Raw genomic sequence first — 23,464 nt, forward strand, 5'->3', positions numbered from 1 at the left:
TCTTCCAAGTTCTCCGGTGACCCCCCTCTCGGAGCCTTCCCTTCCGGAGGAGCGGCATCTATCTCCGCCCAAAGACCTGTCATTTGCCAGCTTTGTAAGGGCCATGGCTGAGGCCATCCCCTTCCAGCTCCTGTCGGAGGAGGATACCCATAAAAAGATGCTGGAGGTTTTCCAGTTCGCCCCAAAAGAGATTATGGGGGTGCTGGTCCACGACATCTTTAAGGAGCTTCTCCATATGTGGGAACACCCGGTGTTAGTTGCCCCGGTGAACAGGAAAGCTGATGCAACTTATCTGGTTCAACAGGCCATTGGCTTTGAACGGCAGCACTTACCCCACCAGTTTGCAGTGGTTCAATCCACGCTTAAAAAGGCCAGATGCTCCCAGACACGCGCTTCTGCCCCTCCGGGGTGCGAACACGGAGCTCGATGGCATAGGGCGAAAAATGTTCCAGGGGGCTATGCTGGTGGCCCGTATTACGGCCTACCAGCTGTACATGACCCAATACAACCGCATCTTATGGAAGCAGGTTCAAGAGTTTGCGAAGGGCCTTCCCCAGTAACAGCAGGAGTCCCTTACAGCCATTGCCACGCAGGGACTTGAGGCGGGTAGACATGAGTTCAGATTTACCTATGACATTTTCGAAATCGCAGCCCGACTAGCTGCCAGAGGAGTCGGCGCATGGTGGTTGCTTTGGCTGTGGGCCTCTGATCTCTGACCGGAGGTTCAGGATAGGCTAGTGGACCTCCCCTCTCCAGGAGAGAACCTGTTTGGGGACAAGGTGAAAAAAGGTCACGGTGCAGCTGAAAGATCAGCATGATACTCCTAAGGCAACTCTCTGCTAGGCCCTCTGAAGGGCCTTCCGCCGCCAGGAAGTCCTCCAGGCTGGGCTCTTGCAAGGCCTTCTACCGGCCAAGGAAGTACTTACCTCCAGCTGGCTGTACTCGCCCACCTCAGTCCAGCTCTAGAGGTTGGGGCCGGAACAGCGAGTCCCGAGGGCCCAGCAGGCCCCATCCACCGGTTTCTGACTGGCGGCGAGGGCTTGTGAGCCAGACGCCGGTTCCCCTGGCGGTTGATCACCCAGTCGGTGGCAGGCTCATTCGCTTCACCCGCCATTGAGAAGTGAGCATTTCAGATCGAGTCCTCTCCATTATCCGCCAGGGCTACCGCCTGAACTTCAGCAGGCTCCCAGAGACCAGTACGCCCGCCCATCAGGTCGTCATTCAATTGGAACTTTTCCACCCTTACAGCAATGGACGCGGTAGAACCGGTTCCCCGCGTGCAGGGGGGGGTCATGGCTTCTACTCGAGGTACTTCCTCATTCCGAAGAGGAATATGATGGCTTATGCCCCATTCTCAACTTCAGGGCTTTAAACTGATTTCTCTGGGCACACTGATCCTGCTCCTCCGAAGAGGAGACTGGCTCTGCTACCTCTACCTAAAGGAGGCATATGCCCATATTTTAACTGTCCCCAACCCCACAGGAAGTACCTCTGCTTCCTGGTGGGGACGGCAAATTTTCAGTACAAAGTGCTGCCCTTTGGGCTGCCTTCAGCCCCAAGCGTCTTCATGAAATGCTTGGTGGTGGTGGCTGCCTATCTCTGTGTTGCTCGGTCCACGTTTTTCATGTACCTGGACAACTCTGTGATCAGGAGCAATGCTCACTCCAGGGCCCTGGATGCTCTGGTCTTGACGGTTCAGACTTTACAGACTTGGGATTCATTATCAACTTCCCCAAGTCACATCTCAGTCTGTCTCCGCGGCTAGACTTTATTGGCGCCAGGTTGGATTCGGCACAAGCAAAAGCTTTTCTGCCCAGAGATCAAGCGGTCAGCCTCTCCTTGCTGGCTACCCTCATTCTCAACAGAAAAAGGGTGCTGGCCCGTCTGCTGCTTTGCCTGCTGGGCCACATGGTGGCCTCGGTCTATGTGACCCCCCCCCTTGGCCCACCTCCACATGAGGTCGCTGAATAACAACAAATTCCTACAGCTGAAAGTCACCTATTAAAAGCAGAATGTTACTTTTTTGTTTTAATCATAATTAAATTTTAAATTAGAACAGTTATCACATATGATTACCACAGTATCATATAAACAGTATCTCAAACACACTTCTCATTTAGAGTATATTATGAACTATGTAACCGTAAAATATTGGCACCCCATGGATAACTTAGAAAGCAAACCAAACCTATTTTGTGCCTAAATGTAAACTGTTGTGATGGTGCATCACTAAACGACGGTATAGAAACGTTTTTAAATAAAAAAAATAAAAATGAGGGACCCACAGTGGGCCTTGTGGTTCCAGTGGCTGCAGGCATCCCAAAATTTAAAGGTGACTGTCACGGACCCTCTTTGTCTCTCCCTGACGTGGTGGGAGTCATCTTTCATCAAAGGATTGTTTTCCCTTACCTAGATGACTGACTAGTGACCGTGACTTAAGAACATAAGAACATGCCATACTGGGTCAGACCAAGGGTCCATCAAGCCCAGCATCCTTTTTCCAGCAGTGGCCAGTCCAGGCCATAAGAACCTGGCAAGTAGCCAAAAACTGTCTATTCCATGTTACCGTTGCTAGTAATAGTGACTATTTTGTAAGTCAACTTAATAGCAGGTAATGGACTTCTCCTCCAAGAACTTATCCAATCCTTTTTTAAACACGGCTATACTAACTGCACTAACCACATCCTCTGGCAACAAATTCCAGAGTTTAATTGTGCGTTGAGTAAAAAAGAACTTTCTCCGATTAGTTTTAAATGTGCCCCATGCTAACTTCATGGAGTGCCCCCTAGTCTTTCTACTATCCGAAAGAGTAAATAACCGATTCACATCTACCCGTTCTAGACCTCTCATGATTTTAAACACTTCTTTCATATCCCCCCCTCAGCCGTTGCTTTTCCAAGCTGAAAAGTCCTAACCTCTTTAGTCTTTCCTCATAGGGGAGCTGTTCCATTCCCCTTATTTTGGTCGCCCTTCTCTGTACCTTCTCCATCGCAGTTATATCTTTTTTGAGATGCGGCGACCAGAATTGTACACAGTATTCATGGTGCGGTCTCATCATGGAGCGATATAGACACATTATGACATTTTCCGTTTTATTCACCATTCCCTTTCTAATAATTCCCAACATTTTGTTTGCTTTTTTAACTGCCGCAGCATAGTGAACAGACTATTTCAATGTGTTATCCACTATGACGCCTAGATCTTTCTTGGGTGCTAGCACCTAATATGGAACCTAACTGTGCAACTATAGCATGGATTATTTTTCCCTATATTCATGACCTTGCACTTATCCACATTAAATTTCATCTGCCATTTCGATGCCCAATTTTCCAGTCTCACAAGGTCTTTCTCGAATTTATCACAATCTGCTTGTGATTTGACTACTCTGAACAATTTTGTATCATTTGCAAATTTGATTACCTCACTCATCGTATTTCTTTCCACATCATTTATAAATATATTGAAAAGTAAGGGTCCCAATACAGATCCCTGAGGCACTCCACTGCCCACTCCCTTCCACTGAGAATTGTCCTTTTAATCCTACTCTGTTTACTGTCTTTTAGCCAGTTTGTAATCCACGAAGGGACATCGCCACCTATCCCATGACTTTTTACTTTTCTTAGGAGCCTCTCATGAGGAACTTTGTCAAACGCCTTCTGAAAATCCAATTACACTACATCTACCTGTTCACCTTTATCCACATGTTTATTAACTCCTTCAAAAAAAGTGAAGCAGGAAGGAGTGTTGCCTTCCCTGTAGAAGTTAATTCAGCTTCTGCAATCCACTAGGATTCCTAATGAATTTTGAAAATCAACCCTGATTTAGTCAGATAATCAAATTTTCTGAGGCATGGTTAGATGTTCAGTAGGAGAGAGCATTTCTTTTGACAGATCGAACAAATACTCAGATTCCTTGTTCGATTGCTGAACATAGACAACAGCCAGGGAAGTGGTAGTTTTAGGATGCATGGCGACAGCAGCAGTTCACATAGTAACACTAACCCACCTCCACTTGAGACTCCTTCAGTGGGGCCTCCGCTCCCAAATGGAGCAGTTGATTGAATCCTTGATTGCTTCTGTGAATGTCTCATGAGAAATGACACACTCTTTGGGCTAGATCCTTATACCTGTGTAGTGTTCAGAATTTATAGAGAAAGCAGATGTACTGCAAAGAGTTAAAATGCTTGAGCACAGACAGAAAACAAAAGGGTTAATGCAAAGTTTGAAAGTGTGATATTCTCTTGCCGTTTCCTGCTGCCACTGCAGGGCTATGAAAACACATACCAGTGCTGCCCCAGACTTTTAAATGCTTAATGCAAAGCAATGTATCTCCTAAGCTGCTGTGGGCTTTTTCCTTTGTTTACAGTAGTTAGAGCTGTTATCCTGCTGCTTTGAAACTGGCATGGCAGGGAAATGTCTGCTATGCAATACAATTATTGTATCCCTTTTAAAAAAAAATATTTTTCTAATGCTGTAAACAAAGGGGGCAGGAGAGTAAAAACATGTTTTCATACTGTCAATTGTACCAGAGGGGTTAAAGATGGCGATTTCAGAGAATACAAAAAACTGAGGGGCAAATGCCATACCGGAAAAGATGTCATTACGTGTCACAACCAATAAGAGGGGAAGACCAGAGATAGTGGCACGAAAGAATTGTAATGTGAGAAGGACAGAATGCAAAGACCAGAGTTGCATGCCCAGCAAGAATAAAGGTTGGAAATGAAACACAGGAAATTAAGTGCAGACTGGCCATCGAAACTGAAGGTAGGGCTACTACCCAGCTGTTTCCCCTATTCCTGTTTCCTGTGCAATTACTTCAGTTGCCTAGAGATCCTGTCTGCGGTTAACTCTTTGACTGTATAGAGACTCTGCCTGCAGTGATGGCCTCCTAGAACTGATTTTCTCACAGGACAAGCAGGATGGTAGTCCTCACATATGGGTGACATCATCAAGATAGAGCCCAATCATGGAACACTTTTGTCAAAGTTTCTAGAACTTTGACTGGCACCAATGAGCATGGCCAGCATGCCACCAACCCTGCATCCAGCAGGGGTCCCCTTTCAGTCTCTCTTTTTTTTTTTTTTCATGCAGCTTTTGCCACACGGAGTGAGGAGCTCTCTCAGGAATTCCTGACAGGAATTTTTCCTCAGGAAATAATTTCAAAATTTGCAATAATTTTCACCCTGGCTGGGGTCCCCCTTTTACATGGTCTATTCCCACGACTGTTTGGTAAGTTTTACTAACTTTTCAGTCTGTTACAGACTGTTCGAAGTTTTAGGCCCGGAGGTTACTGACAGCACCGTGGCCTAAATTTTCGACGACAACAATGGCGACCGGTTTTTGTAGGTGCCCGGACAGTCCTCGGACAATGTCCATCACCAACCCTCACCAGGTTTGTGTGCTCTGTCTGGGCCCTATCCACGATGTGGATACATGTACCAATTGTGCCCAAATGACTCCTAAGGGGCGTTGGGCTCATTTGGAAAAAAATGGGCTTTCCAATCAGTTTCTTCAGCTAAAGCTTCTAAGTCATGGATGCTGTTGTCAGGTAAGTCTCATCAGCGGTCGGATACAGATGACTCCTGATCCACATCGAAGACTTCGGCTTCTACTTCTTCAGCGCCGGACACGAGCAGAGGTGATAATCGGGGAAAAACATTGGCATTACCATCGTAAGACCTTGCCGTCCGATCCTGGCGCACCGGTGGCATCTACTTCCACTTCACTTGAGCCACCGAGGAAGAAGGCCCGTGCCTAGGAGCCCCAAACCTCCTCCGTGCCAGGTACAGAGGCGTTCCCTGCCTTCGATGGGAGCAGCGGCCGCGACTCCACCTGTACGGTGGACATTCCGGCAGCACCCATCCAGCCTCCCAATCCAGACCTGGTCTTAGCAACGCCAGTGTTCTGTGAGGAATTGAACTGGAGGGTTCAAGAGGCGGTGGGGCAGGCTCTCCATGAATGTCCAGTTCCAACGGCACCGATGCCAAGTCCGATTCCGTCACCGGATCCGATGCCACCGATGCTCGCACCGCTACTTGACAAGCTGGATGCCCTCATCTGTGCTCTGCCTTCGGCACCGATGAAAACACCTTTCCTCCTGGTCCATCAACACCCATCCATCTCTCCTCGGAGGAAGAGGGGACGCTGATGCCGAACCCGATTCTGGGCCCTTCTGGAGTGTTACCACCGAGGTGTCCACAGAGGGTCACCAAGCCCCTTCGGGGCCCCTTCTGCCACCGATGCCATAACCGATTGCTGCCACCAATTCCTTAGGTGCCCCCAACCTCCTCCGGACAGAGTATGCCCCTTTTTACCATTGGGAGAAAAGTCGGGCGCTGGGGATCAACCCTTTCAGCCTTAGTCTGATTCTTTGGATTCCCAAGACACAGGTGATATCCCATTCGAGCCGTCACCTCCAGAAGAGAGGAGGTGGTCTCCACCAGAGGACCTCTCTTTCATAAATTTCGTCAAAGGGATGTCAGAAAACTATACCATTTCACCCTCCAGACTGAAGAAGACTCCAGACATAAAATTGTTAGAAGTCCTTCAGTTTGTCAATCACCTAAAGAGGTAATGTCCATGAGGTCCCTATGACCTTCTTCACATGCAACTTGGAGCATTCAGGGACAGTCCCACTGGTTACAGTAAGACTGATGCTACATATCTAGTCCAAGCCGCATCCGGCTTCCAAAAAACTCCGCTATCCCACCATTCAGTAGTGGTTGAGTCCGCTCAGAAGAAGGCCCAGAAGGCCCACGGCCTCATGCATCCACACCTCCTGGAAAAGATCAGAAGTTCCTTGACGCTTTGGTCGTAGGGTCTTCCATGGGGCCATGCTAATCTCCTGTATTGCAGCAACACACAGGAACTTGTTCAAGCAGCTTCAGGATCTTTCTGATTCCCTTCCTGACCAGTTCCAGGACCCAAGCTCAATGTCATTCTTAAAAAAGGTCTGGCATGCTGGTAAGCATGAGGTGCGCTCGGCTTATGACATTTTCGACACTGCCACCAGGATGTCAGCAGCTGGGAGTAAGTGCTGACATGGTGGGCCTGGCCTGAAAATCTTCTGATTCTGCGTTCAGAGGTTCAGGAGAGGTTGGCAGACCTCCCTTACAGGCGATAACTTCTTTGGCCAAAAAAATTCAGGAGATGGTTGCTCAACTTAAAGATCATAACGAGACGTTGCGGCAACTCTTGGTCTGGGCACATGGAGTTCCCCACCTCTTCTAAATGCGCATTCAGAAGGGAGGCTATACGAACAACCTTCAAGGCACGCAGTACTAATCTCCTCAGAACTACTGTCTTGCCCGTCCAGACCGTATCAAAAGTCTCAACCTAGGCCTCAGACATAGCATCCTCTACAGCCTGGTCCCTCTTCTGGATTTTGCTGCCCACTAGAGAGCAAATGTCCACTTCACCACAGATGTTCGTCAAACATCTGGCAAACGGTCACCACGAATCAGTGGGTCCTGTGGGATAGCTCATGGTTACCATCTAAACTTTCTCTCCATCCTGTCGGACTCTCCACCTCATCCGGCCGTGGGTTTCCATCTATCACTATTCCTTTTGGCGGAGGAACTTGCATCCTTCTTCAAGCCAATGCCATAGAACAAGTTCCCTCCCGATACTTAAATCCAAAAAAGTCATGGAGGGGCATCATCTGATATAGGATCTTCGGGTCTTGAAACAAGTATCTATGAAAGAAAAGTTCAGGATGGTAAACCTTGAGCTCTCTACTCCCTCTGCTCCAACAGGGAGATTGGCTTTGCTCTCTAGATCTACAAGACGCGTTCATGCACATAGCAATATCCCCGTCTCACAGAAAATTACGGTCTGGTTCCCTTGTATGAAACAGGTACTTCTTGTACAAGGTGCTCCATTCGACTAGGCAATTGGCCCCTCGTGTCTTCACGAAATGCCTAGCAGTAGTAGCAGTGCACTTAGGCGACTGGGCACTCACGTCTATCCTTATGTAGATGATTGGTTACTAAAGGCCCAGGTCTACGGAAGCGGTTCTTCAGTTCCTCAGCTCACCTTGCCGGACTACTTCTTTCTGTCCTTGGGATTTCTAGTCTATCAAAAATCCCATCTGTCTCCGTCCCAAATTCTTTCCTTCATTGGGGAGGACCTCGACACGATCCAAATAAAAGCTTTTCTTCCCAGGGACAGCGCTCATTTGCTTGCCACACTTGTACACACTATGCAGACTCACTGAACCACTTCTGCTCGACATGTACTCATTTTGTTGGGCCACATGGCGTCCTCCGTACATGTTACACAGATGGCTCACCTGGCCACGAGAGTTACTCAATGGACTTTAAAGTCCCAGTGGTCTCAGCCCACTATCCAATGTCCAACATTGTCGGTCACCAGGCGGCTTCGTGTCTCACTGGCGTGGTGAATGCAAGAGTCCAATCTACTAAAAGGCCTGCCGTTCCAAGTTCCAGAACCTAAGATAATTCTGACAACAGATGCTTCAACTCTAGGTTGGGGAACACATGTCGACAACCTCCAGACTCAGGGTACCTGGTCTGCCGAAGAGTCGCAACATCAAATAAATTTTCTGGAGCTCAGAGCAATCAGATCTGCCCTTCTAGGCTTCAAGGATTGCCTTTCCAACAAGACAACCCTAATTCAAACAGACAATGAAGTGGCGACTGTGGTATATCAACAAGCAGTGTGGAACCGGCTCTTACCTCCTGTGTCAGGAAGTAGCACAGATTTGGGCTTCAGCTCTCTCTCATTCTATGCTACTAAGAGCAACCTACCTGGCGGGCGTAGACAATGTACTAGCGGACAAACTCAGTCGCACGTTTCAGCCCCGAGGTGCAGAGAACATATTTCAAAAGTGGGGGTATCTGACGATAGATCTTTGCATCGATTCACAACTGCAAAGTGAAGAATTTCTGCCTCCTACATCGCAGTCCCAGGACTCCACCGAGGGATGCTTTCGCTTTCTCTTGGACAACAGGTCTCCTGTATGCCTATCCACCACTTCCGCTCATAAGCAATACTCTAGTGAAGCTACGTCGGGACAAGGGTCTCATGATTCTCATAGCCCCGTACTGGCCGCGACAGGTGTGGTTCCCCCATCCTTGTTGACCTCTCAGTCTGTCCACAAATTCGCCTGGGCGCAGATCTGTCTCTCATCTCTCAGAAACGACGGACAGCTGAGACATCAGAACCGCCAGTTCTGTCGCTGACAAGCCTGGATGTTGAAAGGCTGATCTTACAACCCTTTAATCTCTCGGACTCAGTATCCCAAGTCTTAGTAGCTTCACAAAAGCCTTCTACTATGAAGTCTTATTCTAAATGGAAAAGGTTTTCTTCATGGTGCACATTAAAGGCATTAGATCTCTTTACCTGCCCCACAACGAAGTTTCTAGACTACCTCTGGCACCTCTGTCTGGTCTTCAAACTTCTTCTATTAGAGTGCATGTCAGTGAAGTCGCCTTCCACAAGGGTAAGGGAGATGTCTCTATTTCCACACAACCCTTAATAGTGAGCTTTATGAAGGGCTTGCTACACCTCAAGCCCCCTTCTGTCCTCCGGCTCCTGCTTGGGACTTTAATATGGTATTAGCGTGTCTCATGAAACCTCCATTTGTCTCTGCACTCCTGCGAATTACGTCATCTCACTTGGAAAATGCTCTTCCTTCTAGCTTGACCGCTGCTCGCAGGATCAGTGAGCTCAAGTGCTAATAACATACCCTCCTTACATGAAATTCCTTCATGATCGGGTGCTCCTTCTCACTCATCCAAAATTTTTACCTAAAGTAGTCTCAGAATTTCATTTAAATCAATCCATTGTACTACCCACTTTCTTTCCAAGACCCCACTCACATCCCGGTGAGTGGGCTCTGCATTCCTTGGACTGCAAGCGGGTGCTGGCCCTTTATCTGGATCACACTGCAGTCTGTAGGAAGTCCACCCAGCTATTTCTCTTTTTGATAAAACTAGACTGGGAATCCCTGTGGGCAAACACTCTGTCCTCCTGGCTGGCGGACTGTATTTCTTTTTGGTACCAGCAAGCGGGTCTTCCGCTCCATGAACGTGTAAAAGTGCATTCTATTAGAGCAATGGCAATGTCTGTTGCACACCTTCGATCAGTACCACTTGCTGACATCTGCAGAGCTGCTACATGGAGTTCTCTCCATACATTTGCAGCTCATTATTGCCTAGACAAGGCTGGCAACCAAGATGCAATCTTTGGCCAGTCTGTTCTTCTCAATTTATTCTCAGCTTAATACCCAATTTCCTCCAACACCTGCTGGGAATTTCAGGCTGCCCTGTTAACAAAACCCACCCCTGTTGTGCTTGTTGCACGTCTTTGGGTGCTTTTGGTACATTGCTCGGGCATCCTCAGCTCGTTATTCACCCATATGTGAGGACTACCATCCTGCTTGTCCTGTGAGAAAGCAGAGTTGCTTACCTGTAACAGGTGTTCTTACAGGACAGCAGGATGTTAGTCCTCACGAAACCCCGCCCGCCACCCCCCCGTGGAGTTGGTTATGCTTGCGATTTTGTTTTATTTTTCGCACGTACTTTTACTATAAACGAGACTGAAGGGGGACCCCTGCTGGATGCAGGGTTAGTGCCATGCTGGGAATGCCCAGTAGGTGCCAGTCAAAGTTCTAGAAACTTTGACAAAAGTGTTCTGTGATTGAGCTCCACCCTGATGATGTCACCCATATGTGAGAACTAACATTCTGCTGTCCTGTGAGAACACCTGTTACAGGTAAGCAACTCTGCTTTCTCAAAGAAGTAATTTACCACCGATTTGTACATAGCTTAGCTCGCTATTCAGTATGCTCTTTATTACCATTTGTATTTTATGTTGTGCTCTGTTGTAATCTATTTTATTATTGCTAGAAGAAATATATTGTTTTATTATAGCTAAAAGAAAACATAACCACTTTATACCTATAATTACCCACATAACATAAGAAATTGCCATGCTGAGTCAGACAAGGGTCCATCAAGCCCAGCATCCTGTTTCCAGCAGAGGCCAAATCAGGCCACAAGAACTTGGCAATTACCCAAACACCAAGAAGATCCCATGCTACTGATGCAATTAATAGCAGTGGCTATTCCCTAAGTAAGTTTGATTATTAGCATTTAATGGACTTCTCCTCCAAGAACATATCCAAACCTTTTTTGAAACCAGCTACACTAACTGCACTAACCACATCCTTTGGCAACAAATTTCAGAGCTTTATTGTGCGTTGAGTGAAAAAGAATTTTCTCTGATTAATCTTAAATGTGCTACATACTAACTACATGGAATGCCCCTAGTCCTTCTGTTATCCGAAAGTGTAAATAACCGATTCACATCTACTCATTCAAGACCTCTCATGATCTTAAAGACCTCTATCATATCCCCCCTCAGTCCTCTTCTCCAAGCTGGACAGCCCTAACCTTTTCAGCCTTTCCTCATAGGGGGGAGCCGTTCCATCCCCTTTATCATTTTGCTTGCCCTTTCTCTGTACCTTCTCCATCGCAACTATCTTTTTTTGAGATGCGGCGACCAGAATTGTACACGTATTCAAGGAGCGGTCTCACCATGGAGCGATACAGAGGCATTATGACATTTCCTTTTATTTACCATTCCATTCCTATTAATTCCTAACATTCTGTTTGCTTTTTGACTGCTGCAGCACACTGAGCCGACTATTTTAAAGTATTCTCACAGGACAAGCAGGATGGTAGTCTTCACATATGGGTGACATCACAGGATGGAGTCCAATCACGGAACACTTTTGTCAAAGTTTCTAGAACTTTGACTGGCACCTACTGGGCATGCCCAGCATGGCACTAACCCTGCATCCAGCAGGGGTCCCCTTTCAGTCTTTTTTTTTCCCATGCAACAGTAGCCACACGGGTTAAGGAGCTCTCTAGAGATTCCTGACAGGAATTTTCCTCACGGAACTTTTCAAAATTTCAAAAAATTCTGCCCCATAGGGGCAACCCCTATCGATTCCGTACTCCTCGGTTGAAAGGTAAGACTTTACCCTTATTTTCGGTCGATTCCATAGAGTTTCGCCTTCGGGGCCTACCGGCCATTGACCACACCGCAGCTAAATTTTTGTCGAAGCCATGGCGTCGAGTTTTCGTTGGTGCCCCCACTGTCCTCTGACAGTGTCCATCACAGATCTGCATAGGGTTCGTGTATTATGTTTGGGGTCTGACCATGAAATCCTAACTTGCACCAAATGTGCCCAAATGACACCGAAGGGCCATAATGCCCGCTCAGAGAAGATGGAGTTTCTTTTTCAGGAAAAGCCTCAGACTCCATCGACTGCTTCGACATCATCTGAGCCGGTGCCGTCAACCTCTCGCCAGCAGCGGGACACCGATGCTGCCTGACCGGCACAGACTACTCCAAAGGTGTCGACTTTTTCCTCATAGGACCAAGGAGAACATCGTGAAAAGTGTCGACATAGTCTTCGGAAGGCTCAGTCCACTGATCCAGGCAAGCCCTCGGCAGCGGCGTCGACAGAGTACTTTTCAGTTTTTTTCTGTTTTCCTCATTTTATCCTTTTGAAAGTTTAGTGTTAGATCTGTAGATTTACTTATTGTCCCCCTTCCAGTTATTAGTTAAAATTTGATCATGTTATGATCACTATTGCCAAGTGGCCCCACCACCATTACCTCTCTCACCAAATCCTGTGTTCCACTAAGAATTAAATCTAAAATAGCTTCCTCTTGTTGGTTCCTGAACCATGCTCCATGAAGCAGTAATTATTACAAATCCAGAAACTTTGTCTCTAGCAAGTCCTGATGTTATATTTACCCAGTCAGTATTAGGGTAATTGAAATCTCCCATTATTATTGCACTGCCAAATTGGTTAGCTTCCCTGATTTCTCTTAGCATATCATCTGTTTGACCATTTTGTCCAGATGGACGGTAGTATACTCCTATCGCTATACTCTTACCCAACACACATGGGATTTCTATCCATATAGATTCTACTGAGCATTTAGTCTCTTGTATGATCTTTATCCTGTTGGACTCTATACCCTCCCGGACATAAAGTGCCACACCCCCACCAAGTTGATCCTACTTCTCATTGTGATATAATTTGTACCCTGATATAGCACTGTCCCATTGGTTATCCTCCTTCCACCAAGTCTGTCATCCCAATTATGTCACTCATCTTTAACTGCTATACACTCTAACTCTCCCATCTTACTTCTTAGACATCTGGCATTGGCATACAGACATTTCAAAGTGTGTTTTGTTTGTATTAATAACCTGCTTTTTGGTTGTTAGGGATAATTTGAAAATCATTATCTTCGGTGATTTTTTTACATATAGGCACATGGCCTACATTTTCTTTTATTGGAACCTCTCTGTTGGGATGCCCTAACTCTCCTGTTTCATTAGTATCCTTCAAGGATACATTGCTCCGAACCTATCGAGAAAGAGGGGCTGGAGATAGGCCCTCATTGGTGTCATTGTGTTCCAGGTCAACAGGATCGTCTCCATCCTAGCATCAGGGAAATACTGGGCTGAGCACCATGGGAAGCCTCAGGAGCAATCGGCACAGGGTCCACTTATCTCATGGTACCAGGCTCAGGACTGTACCGGTATCCATCGTGTTGCCTCTGAAGCGACCCAGTGGAGAGGAGACATCAACTTCTATAGAACCTGGCCGGTCCCTAGGTGTTCCTCCACTAATGTCTGTGATGGGGCACCGAGCTTCCTCAGGGCTCTAGAGAAGCTCCGGTGGCGTCTCTTCCCCTCCTCTGTCCCTCCTAGCTTCGGTTTTCCAGGATGGACCACAGGGTGCAGCAGATGGAGCTCCAAGCCCTTCACGGCATTAAACCACCAACTACAATGGTACCTCACCCATGTCAGAGCCTGCCCCTGTGATGTTGGCACCACTGTTGGAGTGCCTCTACATCCTCTTGGTCTCCTTGCCCATGCAGCAGCTACCGGCACCTGGGGGTCCCTCGATACTCCAACAGCTGCCGAGTCCTACTTCTTCCGGAGTCATCCTAGTTGTGTGTTCTTCGGAGGAAGACTGTTTCGTGGCTAAGAGCACTGTCGGGGACTTTGTTGCTGTGCACAGTTTTATCTGGTCCAACCCTCAGTTCCTCAGAGACTTTGGAGCCCATGATACCTGTGGTGCCCTCAGTGCCACTGGTGCCCTTGGTGCTGAAGCTGAGGGGCTTGGGCACACGTCTTCCATGAAGGTCCCCAGGAGACTTCAGTGAGGAGGATGCCCCATATGATCCCTGGGGTGATGATATCTCTGAGTTGCCTTCAGGTGACTCAAGGGACTTTCCCTCAGAACAGTCTCCTCCAGATGAGGTGTTGGTCCCCACCGGAGGATCTAACCTTTGTGAGCTTTGTGTGGGCTTTGGGAGAAGCCATTGCTTTCCAGCTCCTTACGGAGAAGGATGCCCGCCACAAGATGCTGGAAGTTCTCCAGTTCATGGATGGCCCCAAAGGAGGCCGTGGCTGGCCCGATCCATGACATTTTTAAGGAATTACTTCTTAGGATTTGGGAGCACCCCATCTCTGTGCCTCTGGCAAACCGGAAGGTGGATGCAATCTACTTGTCTCAGCAGGCCTTAGGGTTTGAGAAGAGGCAGGTCCTGCACTAGTCAGTGGTCATCAGGCCTTGAGGTTTGAGAAGAGGCAGCTCCTACACCAGTCAGTGATGATGGATTCCGCCCTTAAAGCCATGCGTTTCTGCCTCCGCGCCTTTGGGTCGGGAACCCTGGCCATTGGATGCCTTATGTAGGAAAGTCTACCAAGGCGCTATGCTGATAGTCCAGACTACTTCCTACCAGCTGTACATGACCCATTACACTTCTAACCTCTGGAAACAGGTTCAAGAGTTGTTGGAGCGCCTTCCCCAGGAACAGCAGGAAGCCTTGGCAGCTGCCCAGCAAGGCTTCGAGTGTGGCAAACACGAGGTGCGCTCCACTACGATGTGTTTGAAATTAAAGCTAGGGTGGCAGTGGTGGGCGTCGGTGTCCTTAGAATGGTGTGGCTCTGAGCATCGGACCTCCGGCTGTAGGTCCAGGAAAAGCTCTTGGACTTGCCCTGTACTGGCGAGAACCTGTTTGGGAACAAGGTAAGATGCTGTGGCTCAGTTGGACCATCATGAGGCCGCCTAGCATCTCTCAGCTACTAATTTGGACCCGCCATCCTTCGCCAGGAAGTACTCGCGTCAGAGCAACAGGAGGTCCTATCGCCAGAGGAAATATTACCCTCTGGCCTCGCTTGCCTGTACGCCACAAGTGGGTTCTAGGGGCCATTCTTGACAACTGCGGACCGCCAGACCTCAACCAGCTCCCCAACAAAGCCCTGCTGTGGGGTTTTGACTGGCTGCGAGGGAGCATAAGCCCCGTGCCTGTACCCTCAATGTTCAGTTACGGTTCTTTCGGGACCGCTGGCCACAGGTCGCCTCGGACCAGTGTTAGTCCCTCAGGAAACCTGCCTGACACCCGGTGATGTTGGGTTCTCCTGGTTTGTTGTATTTTTTTTTCACATCTATTTATGAAACTGGAGAGATCCTGCGTGGATAGTAGCATGCTTGGGCATGCTCAGAGTGCCAGTTAAAGTTTCTAGAAACAGAAGTTTTCCATGCCGGGCTCCATCTGATGATGTCACCCACTTGTGAGGACTAACATCCTCTTGTCCTAGAACACCTGTTACAGGGTAAGCAACTTTGCATTTATGGGTCAGCTGTCTAGATTTTAAGAAGGTAACTGGCCAGTTTAATGGAAATTTTTTATTTTTAAAATCCCTTTTTTCCCTCTCCCAGCCAGCTACCTGTTGGTCATTTAAATAAGACAAGAATCCCTTCTTCCTGGGGGAGTGGAGTGAGCTGTCAGAGGGCTGAAGGCACCAGTTTTCAGCTGCTAAAGTAGCAGTTTAAGAGAAATAACAGCGACTCCTGGACGAGGTGAGAGGAAGCCCGGTCTGAGTAGGCGGACCCGCTCGTGAAATCATCGGCAGGCACCCTCGGGACATTATAAAATCTAGGGCTCAGGGGCGCACGCCAAAGGGGTGCGCCCCTAGAAAAAAAATTTTCTGAAATATGGGAAAGAAACGTAAATCTAAGAACTTTGCCTCCTCTCCAATAACAGAGCCTAGAAGGATTGGACCCATAGACTCCCACATAGTTCGGATGGGTGAGTCCATTGTAGAGGATGTTTTAGAAGGTAACTCTCAATTGGGAGTTTCCTTAAGTCCTAGGTCCTCACAACCTCCTTTGCAGCCAGCAAGAGAAGGTACACTTGTGACTAATTTAGTTATAGACCCATTGATAAGTGCTCTCCCAACTTCAATAAGGAGGGAGAACACCCCAGAAGGGAATATACGATCAGGTATAACAATTATGGGTGGGGAGGTTGCTACAGTAAACAGTATAATTCAGTGTGCAACTATAATTTTTGATCCTAGTAATGAAGTAGTAGAGAATGAAGTAGAGCCAGAAAGTGTATCTTTATTAGACCGTTGGAGGTTAACAGTTAAAATTGATAAGAAATTATCAAATTCTATTACTAAAATCCACACCTTCTCGGTGGAAACCAGAGGAAAGTTTGTGGATTTAGAAGATAGGACTAATAGAGTAGAGATAGCAGTTGCAAACCTGAATCCCACAGTTTGTAATTTACAAGCTACTAGTGTATCATCTATAAAGAATAACCTCATACTGCATAATAGGATAGAATTACTTGAAAATGAGTTACGGTCATGTAATCTTAGATTGTTAAATTTTCCTACACCTAGATTGATGTCAGCATTTGAATTGTTTAAAAAGTATGTAGTTGAGATTTTATCCTTTGAATTAGAGACAATCCCTACTATATCTAAGATGTACTATTTATAGACATTTTGGAAAGTCTGGGGGGGGGGGGGTCTATTTTTTATTTTTTATTTTTTTAAGAAGACTCTCTGGACAATATTTCTTCTAGGGCTACTTTATTAATATCTTTTTCATTAAGAGAAGAGAAAGAACTGTTCTTTACAAAATATTTTCAGAATAAAGATAAGAAATTTTGTGGACAAAAGATACAGGTCTTTCCTGATGTATTGCGTGCAACACAAGCACGACGAAAACAATTCTTTCTTATAAACAATCTGCCCTAGATATTGGGGTTAGTTTTTTCTTGAAATTCCCCTGTAAATGCCAGATAATGTTCCAGAACAATAAGTTTGTGTTTATTGATCCTTTACAATTAGTGTTTTCTCAGGGATAAGACATCGATAAATATATGATGCTATTAAAGAAATGGTTGTATTGGAAATAGAATGCAGCTTATCTGATCAGACTTCCTCCAAATCTCCTAGATGTGGGCTTAATATCCAGTGTTGTGGGATAATCGACAATTTGTATTTTTTTTTATTTTTCTCTTGGAATTCTTGATTGTATCATTTTTGTTAAAAATGTTATAATTTAATAAAAATTAAATTTAAAAAAATCCCTTCTTCGTGCCAGCCAGCAAAATTTTTATAGTTAATACACCCAACACCATTAACTTTTATTTTCAGTTGGTTCCAAGACTCAGTCTCTGGGGGAGGGGAGCAACTGCAGCTGAATGTTAACAAGCTGACAAATGGTCAACATCTGCTCTACATTCATGCTCAGTTCCTCCTGGCTTTTGTACAGGAATTGGGGCCTGAGAGCGAAGAAGACACTAATAGTGTCTCACATTGGCTCATTACATTCAACTGCAACTGTTCCCTTCCCATAAATGGGGGCCTTAGGATCAGCCCCAACTGGGGAAAAAAAAGGGTAGGGCAGATGAGGGGTTAGGAAAAGTGTCTTCTGGCTGTGGTGCCAGGTGGAATGCAGTGCATGCAGTTGCCGAGCAATTCTTGCTTCCTCCTCATCCTGGAATGACCATTGCTCCACTGACTGGCAGAAATGCTGCCAGGGACTTGTGGCAGTCTGCAAACCAGGGGTTGAGAAAACGCTGCTCTCTAGATCGTTACCCAAAAATGACATACTCAGTTTTCTATAATAAAGGTAAAGTGTATTGGCAATTTATATCACAGGTTTATATATTTTCATGCTTTTTCTCATTTTCCAGGCACTCAGTGTACAGTCTTCTACTAATGGTCAGATTGTATCTCAAAGTGATATCCAGTTGAAATGCAATTATTGCAAAAATACTTTCTCTTCGAAACCTGAAGTTTTGGAATGGGAGGTAAGAAAAGGACTTTTGTAGCATTGTTTAGTGTCCCACTTCTATGGTAATTCAATAGGGGAAACTGTTTTAATAGAACTTTTAGTCTACAAGGATTCACTACTCTAGATATGCTTGCATCTTCAAATTGTTTAAATTTTTTTCTAGATTTACATTTGTCACCACAGCCCTGTTTTCCCTTAGCCTACTGCATTGATCTGCTCTGAATGAATAGCTTGCATGTATCTGTGTAATACTTGAATGAATTTCTGGTAACAGTGTTTTAAGCTTAATTAAGTTCATGATGGTGGTGATAGCTAAGAGAGGTTCCAAATACTTGGCATAAAAATAAAAGAAATTGGAAGTGAAATAGAAATTGTAATCAATTTGCTTAACAAAAATTAAATGTCTGAGCATATTTTGATAGTACTTTGATACCTAGATCAAAACAGTGGAAGTATTCATGTCAGGCATTTGGTTTTCTTTACCAACAGTCAGAATCTGAACCATCCTTCACATCTGAGGTTTCACATTTGCCCCCTCGGAAGCAGTTGTTACTGAAAAGATATGTTCCAGGCAGTAGAGCTTAAGGCGTATACATTGCAATCAAAGAAGACTATACAGCCATAAAATCAAAACCATGGTTGAGATAACCACAATCTGAGTCTTTATTCCAGAAGACTTCCCTGTAGGGAGGTGTTTGAAATTTTTCATACATCATTGACTAACTGTAACCTCAGATTGCATCCTCCATATTATAATATCATGGCAAATGACAGCTGTTAAAGATCAAAATGATCCATCTAGTCTGCCCCAGCAGGTTTGCTTTTAGGTAGTAACTGCTCTTCTGTGCAGGTTACTTCTAAGTTTTCTGTTAAGGATAGTAAATGCCACCCCATGCCAAGATTACAGATTACATCTACTAGAAATCCCTCCAAATGCCTGCCCAGAACAACACCAAAGCTTGCTGGAACCCAGGATCTGCTCGGGTTGGAAATATTCTTCTTAAAGGCCAGAGTCTTCAAACCTTTGCTTCCATAGGAAAGAAAGTAGGGATCTTACTTGTTCCTTATGTCCAGAAAGAAGTGACAGTTCTTTCATATCCTAGATATAAGGAACTTGAACAAATTCCTGAAGAGATAAAAGTTGAAGATGGTAGTCCTAGGCTAGTGGTGTTCAAAATTGGGGTTGCAAAATGCAAGTGAGTGGGTGGTAGCCCATTGGGCCTCAAAATGATTGAATCTCATAGTGCCTGTATTTTTGGGCTTCTCTGCCCTTATCGTTAGAATAGCGCTGAGATTATGGATACCTCAGTATCAGACCATGGAAGGCACATGGGATGTATGCTATCAGCAATGTTCCTGCTGAGAAGCCTGAATTCAGGCACCATGTGGCTCAAAGTGATTGAGCAGGAGTATTGGAGCCAGCAACGTATAAGGGCTTGGGAGGGAAAATTGGGGGAAGCAGGAAGTGAGAATGAGCAGCAGAGGTGAGAGTGAACTGTGGTCTGTTCTATTGTTCATGTGACCAGGATGATGAAATACTGTAAAATGCTAACAGATAAAATAGGCTATTTCCATTGGAAAACAAGCAGTAGAAATTAAACTTTGGTGGGGAAGACTCAAACAACATCAGGAAATATTTCTTCATTAAGAGACTGGTGGATGCCTGGAATGCCCTTCTGGAAGATGAGTCAAAAACAGTAAACTAATTAAAAAAGGCATGGGATAAACACTGTGGATCCCTAAAGGCTAGAGGTATAAAAGAACAAAAGGGTGCGTGAGCGTAACCTGCATGAAGCGGCAGCTACTACCCCTAACAGAAGGTATGGGGAGTACTACCCTTAACAAATAAGCTTTCTTGATTTTGATGCAACTGCAACATCACTCTGCTTCAGCAAGGGGAAAAAGTCAGGGCCTTGACTTTCACTGGCTGCAGTACTGATATGTGGACAATAGAGGAAAAGTCCAGTTCTGCTTTTACGGCCAAGTCTAAAAGCATAGCACATTCAAGCAGCATTGTCTGAAACATCATGAAAGCTGCCCACCTGTAAAAATACTGATAGTAATTTTGATATGGGCTTGATAGTGCTTGGTTTTAATTAATATTACTACCCTTAATATAAGGCTTGGGTGTAACCTGCATGGAGTGGCAGTCTCTTAGATAAGAAACTTGCTGGACTTACTGGATGGACCATTTGGGTTTTTTCTACCATGAATATTATCTGCCTTATAAATGGGCTCTGACCGGCCCGCAAATGCGCAGTAGAGAGCAGCTCTACCGCACATGCGCGGGTGAGCACGTCGGTCAGAGCCGAGCATGCCCGAAAAAAAAATGGCGCTGGGGCCGCAGGAGCGGCGGTGGTGAGAAGCAGGAGCGGTGGCGGCGAGAAGCAGGAGTGGGAGGTGCAGGAGTGGCGGCAGCGACGAAACAAAATGGCGCTGGGGCCGCAGGAGCGAGGAGCAGGGAGCGGCGGTGGCGAGAAGCATGAGTGGGAGGAGCAGTAGCGGCGCCGCGCGCGGGAGGGACCCCCCTCCCGGAGATCTTCCGTCTGCTGGTTGTGGATGATCTGAAAGGGGATTGAGAGAGGGGGAGTGACTGAGGAGAGAGTGAGGGGAAGGGGAGGGGGGAGGAGAGAGTGAGGGGGGGAGGAAGGGGAGAGGGAGGAGGGGGGAGAGGGAGGAAGAGGGAGGGGGGGAGGGAGTGGGAAGGAAATGGACCGAAAAATTTTTTTTTAAATGTAGCCCATTGTTAACGGGCTTAAAGGCTAGTGGTAATATATATTAAATTTAGAAATAAAATGGGAAATTTGTTATCCTGGTATTGATTGTGTGAATGTCATTGGAGCACACTTGGAAGGTAAAGTTTCTGTAGGCTATAAAAGATTGTTTCATGGTGCAGCTGATCCTGGAGCTGAGAGGAGGGGGTGCTACTTTAGATCTAGTTCTTAGTGAAATGGAGGACCTAGTGCAAGAGGGTAATTGTGGTGAACTCTTTTGGCAAAAATGATTATAATGAAGTCAAATTTGACATAATTCCTGGAGGGTGAATAATAAAACGACTGCAGTAGCATTTAACTTTAAAAAGGGAGAAAAAGAAAACTAAATCAGGTTTCCTAGTGTGATGCATATAGGGAAAAATAACCCATGCTATAGTTACAAAATGTTAGGTTCCATATTAGGAGCTACCACCCAAGAAAGAGATCTAGGCGTCTTAGTGGATAACACATTGAAATCCTCGGTTCAGTGTGTTGCAGCAGTCAAAAAAGCAAACAGTATGTTGGGAATTATTAGAAAAGGAATGGTGAATAAAACAGAAAATGTCTTAATGCTTCTGTATCGCTCCATGGTGAGACAGCACCTTGAATACTGTGTACAATTCTGGTCGCCGCATCTCAAAAAAGATATAGTTGCGATGGAGAAGGTACAGAGAAGGGTGACCAAAATGATAAAGGGGATGAAACAGCTTCCCTATGAGGAAAGGCTGAAGGAGGTTAGGGCTGTTCAGCTTGGAGAAGAGACGGCTGAGTGGGGATATGATAGAGGTCTTTAAGATCATGAGAGGTCTTGAATGAGTAGATGTGAAATCTTGCACTGCAAGCAGCAGTTTAAGCCTCCATGACATTCAGCTTAAAAAAACAAAACCTTAACTAATGAATTTATATAAGAATTCATTGCAACACCCAGAAACCTGACAACATCTGAAGCATATGGCAGTCGACCATCGAATGCTGCTATCGAAGATTGTGACATGACAAAAGGCTGCCAGAAATTAACAGTATTTGATCATTTTCAAGCCTAACATCCAAGGCCCTCCCACATACAGTTATTCCTTACATTTGGTGACATCTGTTCATCAGAAAGATGTAGCAATCCTAGTGGGGCATAGGGTTTACTTATCTTTTCCAACAAATGAAAGGAATCATATTTAAATATCCCACTTAGACGTTCACCCAGAATCCACAGCTAAGCACAGTTATATCATTTAAAATCAGGAGCTTCTATGCTCCCCCGAAGATTTACTTCTTAATTTATTGTATGGTACTTTGGGTTGACGTCCTCTCCGTATGAATTTTACATACATGGATTTAAGAATTGCTAAATCCTCACTCCTCAACCAACAAGGAAGCATTAAATCTGTATAGAATGTTAGGCAAAAAATTTTAAAGAGTGTTCCTACCCATCATTGATATTGGTAACTCTTTCCAATTATACAACTGAGGAGACATCCCCTCTGTTACATCCTTGATAATTAGCTCCTACAGGGAGTGAAGATCATTTGGTATCCATACTCCTAAGTATTTGATCTTTTGTGGGGCCCATCGAAAAGGAAAGGGACCTTGCCACGAAGATGGCATATCCTTAACAAAGGGTAATGCATCAGATTTATCATAATTTATAGTAAGACCAGGGAAGGATTGAAAAGCAGAAAAAATGGACATAATAGGCTCTCTAGCTTCCTGAACAACCTCTAAGAATGTCAAAATGTCATCTGCAAAGAGGCATGTTTTAGTCTCCCACTTCCCAGCCTCTATGCCCCTAATCTCCAAACTTTCTCACTTTTATTGCAAGGGGTTCCAGAGTTAATACAAATAACAGTGGAGATAATGGGCATCCCTGCCAGGTATCTCCTTTTTTTTTTAAAACTTATTTATGCAATTTTAAATATACAAAGCATCAAAAATCTTTGTACAAAGAATGTGGGGGTAAAAAAAAAGAACCTATCAAAAATCATAGTACTACAAAATTTAGTATATCTAATAAAGCAATCAGGATACAAGCAAAAATTATCAATATAAATATCTTCCTCAATAGTAAGAAACAGGGGGATGTGAATCTAGGGAGTAAATAAAGAAACCGGTAAAGCAATTGAGTAAGTACCCCAACATTAATTAATAAAAGATTCAAATAATTAAGGTTTATGTGGAAGTTGAGAAATAGTAATCATTTTCCTATCCTTGAGGAAGGATTATAGCTTTTGAGCAAAAAAATAAAAAGGTGTATCTGACTGAAATTTAACAAAACATTTGCATGTATAACATTAAAGAAAAGCTAATAAATCCAAGGGTATCTTTCCTGAGAGCTAAAAAACCTTCCTCCTTATCTGGGTGGATCTGGAAATATCAGGAAAAATACGTAGATTTTGCCCACAAAAAAGCGTATTTAAGTTCCTAAAATATAAAGACCTCCCTCTAGAAAGATCCAATTTGGATACTAAAGACTCAAGCAATGTGGCCCTATCAATTATTTCCTGATCAGATGACTCAAATTCAGTAAGATTCAAAGGAGGAAATGGGGACTATATGGGGATTCG

At 45.2% G+C, this 23,464-nt stretch overlaps 1 protein-coding gene across 1 annotated transcript in view; it reads left to right on the plus strand.

Annotated features, from left to right (window-relative positions):
• The window catches only part of ZMYM2 (zinc finger MYM-type containing 2), a 581,711-nt gene that overhangs the window by 186,994 nt on the left and 371,253 nt on the right, over positions 1 to 23,464 (plus strand). Inside the window, exon 10 of the mRNA XM_029602506.1 lies at positions 18,056 to 18,172. Coding sequence (XP_029458366.1) covers positions 18,056 to 18,172 — 117 coding nt within the window. The remainder of the gene's footprint in view (positions 1 to 18,055; positions 18,173 to 23,464) is intronic.

The sequence above is a fragment of the Rhinatrema bivittatum genome, chromosome 5 (assembly GCF_901001135.1).
Source record: "Rhinatrema bivittatum chromosome 5, aRhiBiv1.1, whole genome shotgun sequence".
NCBI lineage: Eukaryota > Metazoa > Chordata > Amphibia > Gymnophiona > Rhinatrematidae > Rhinatrema > Rhinatrema bivittatum.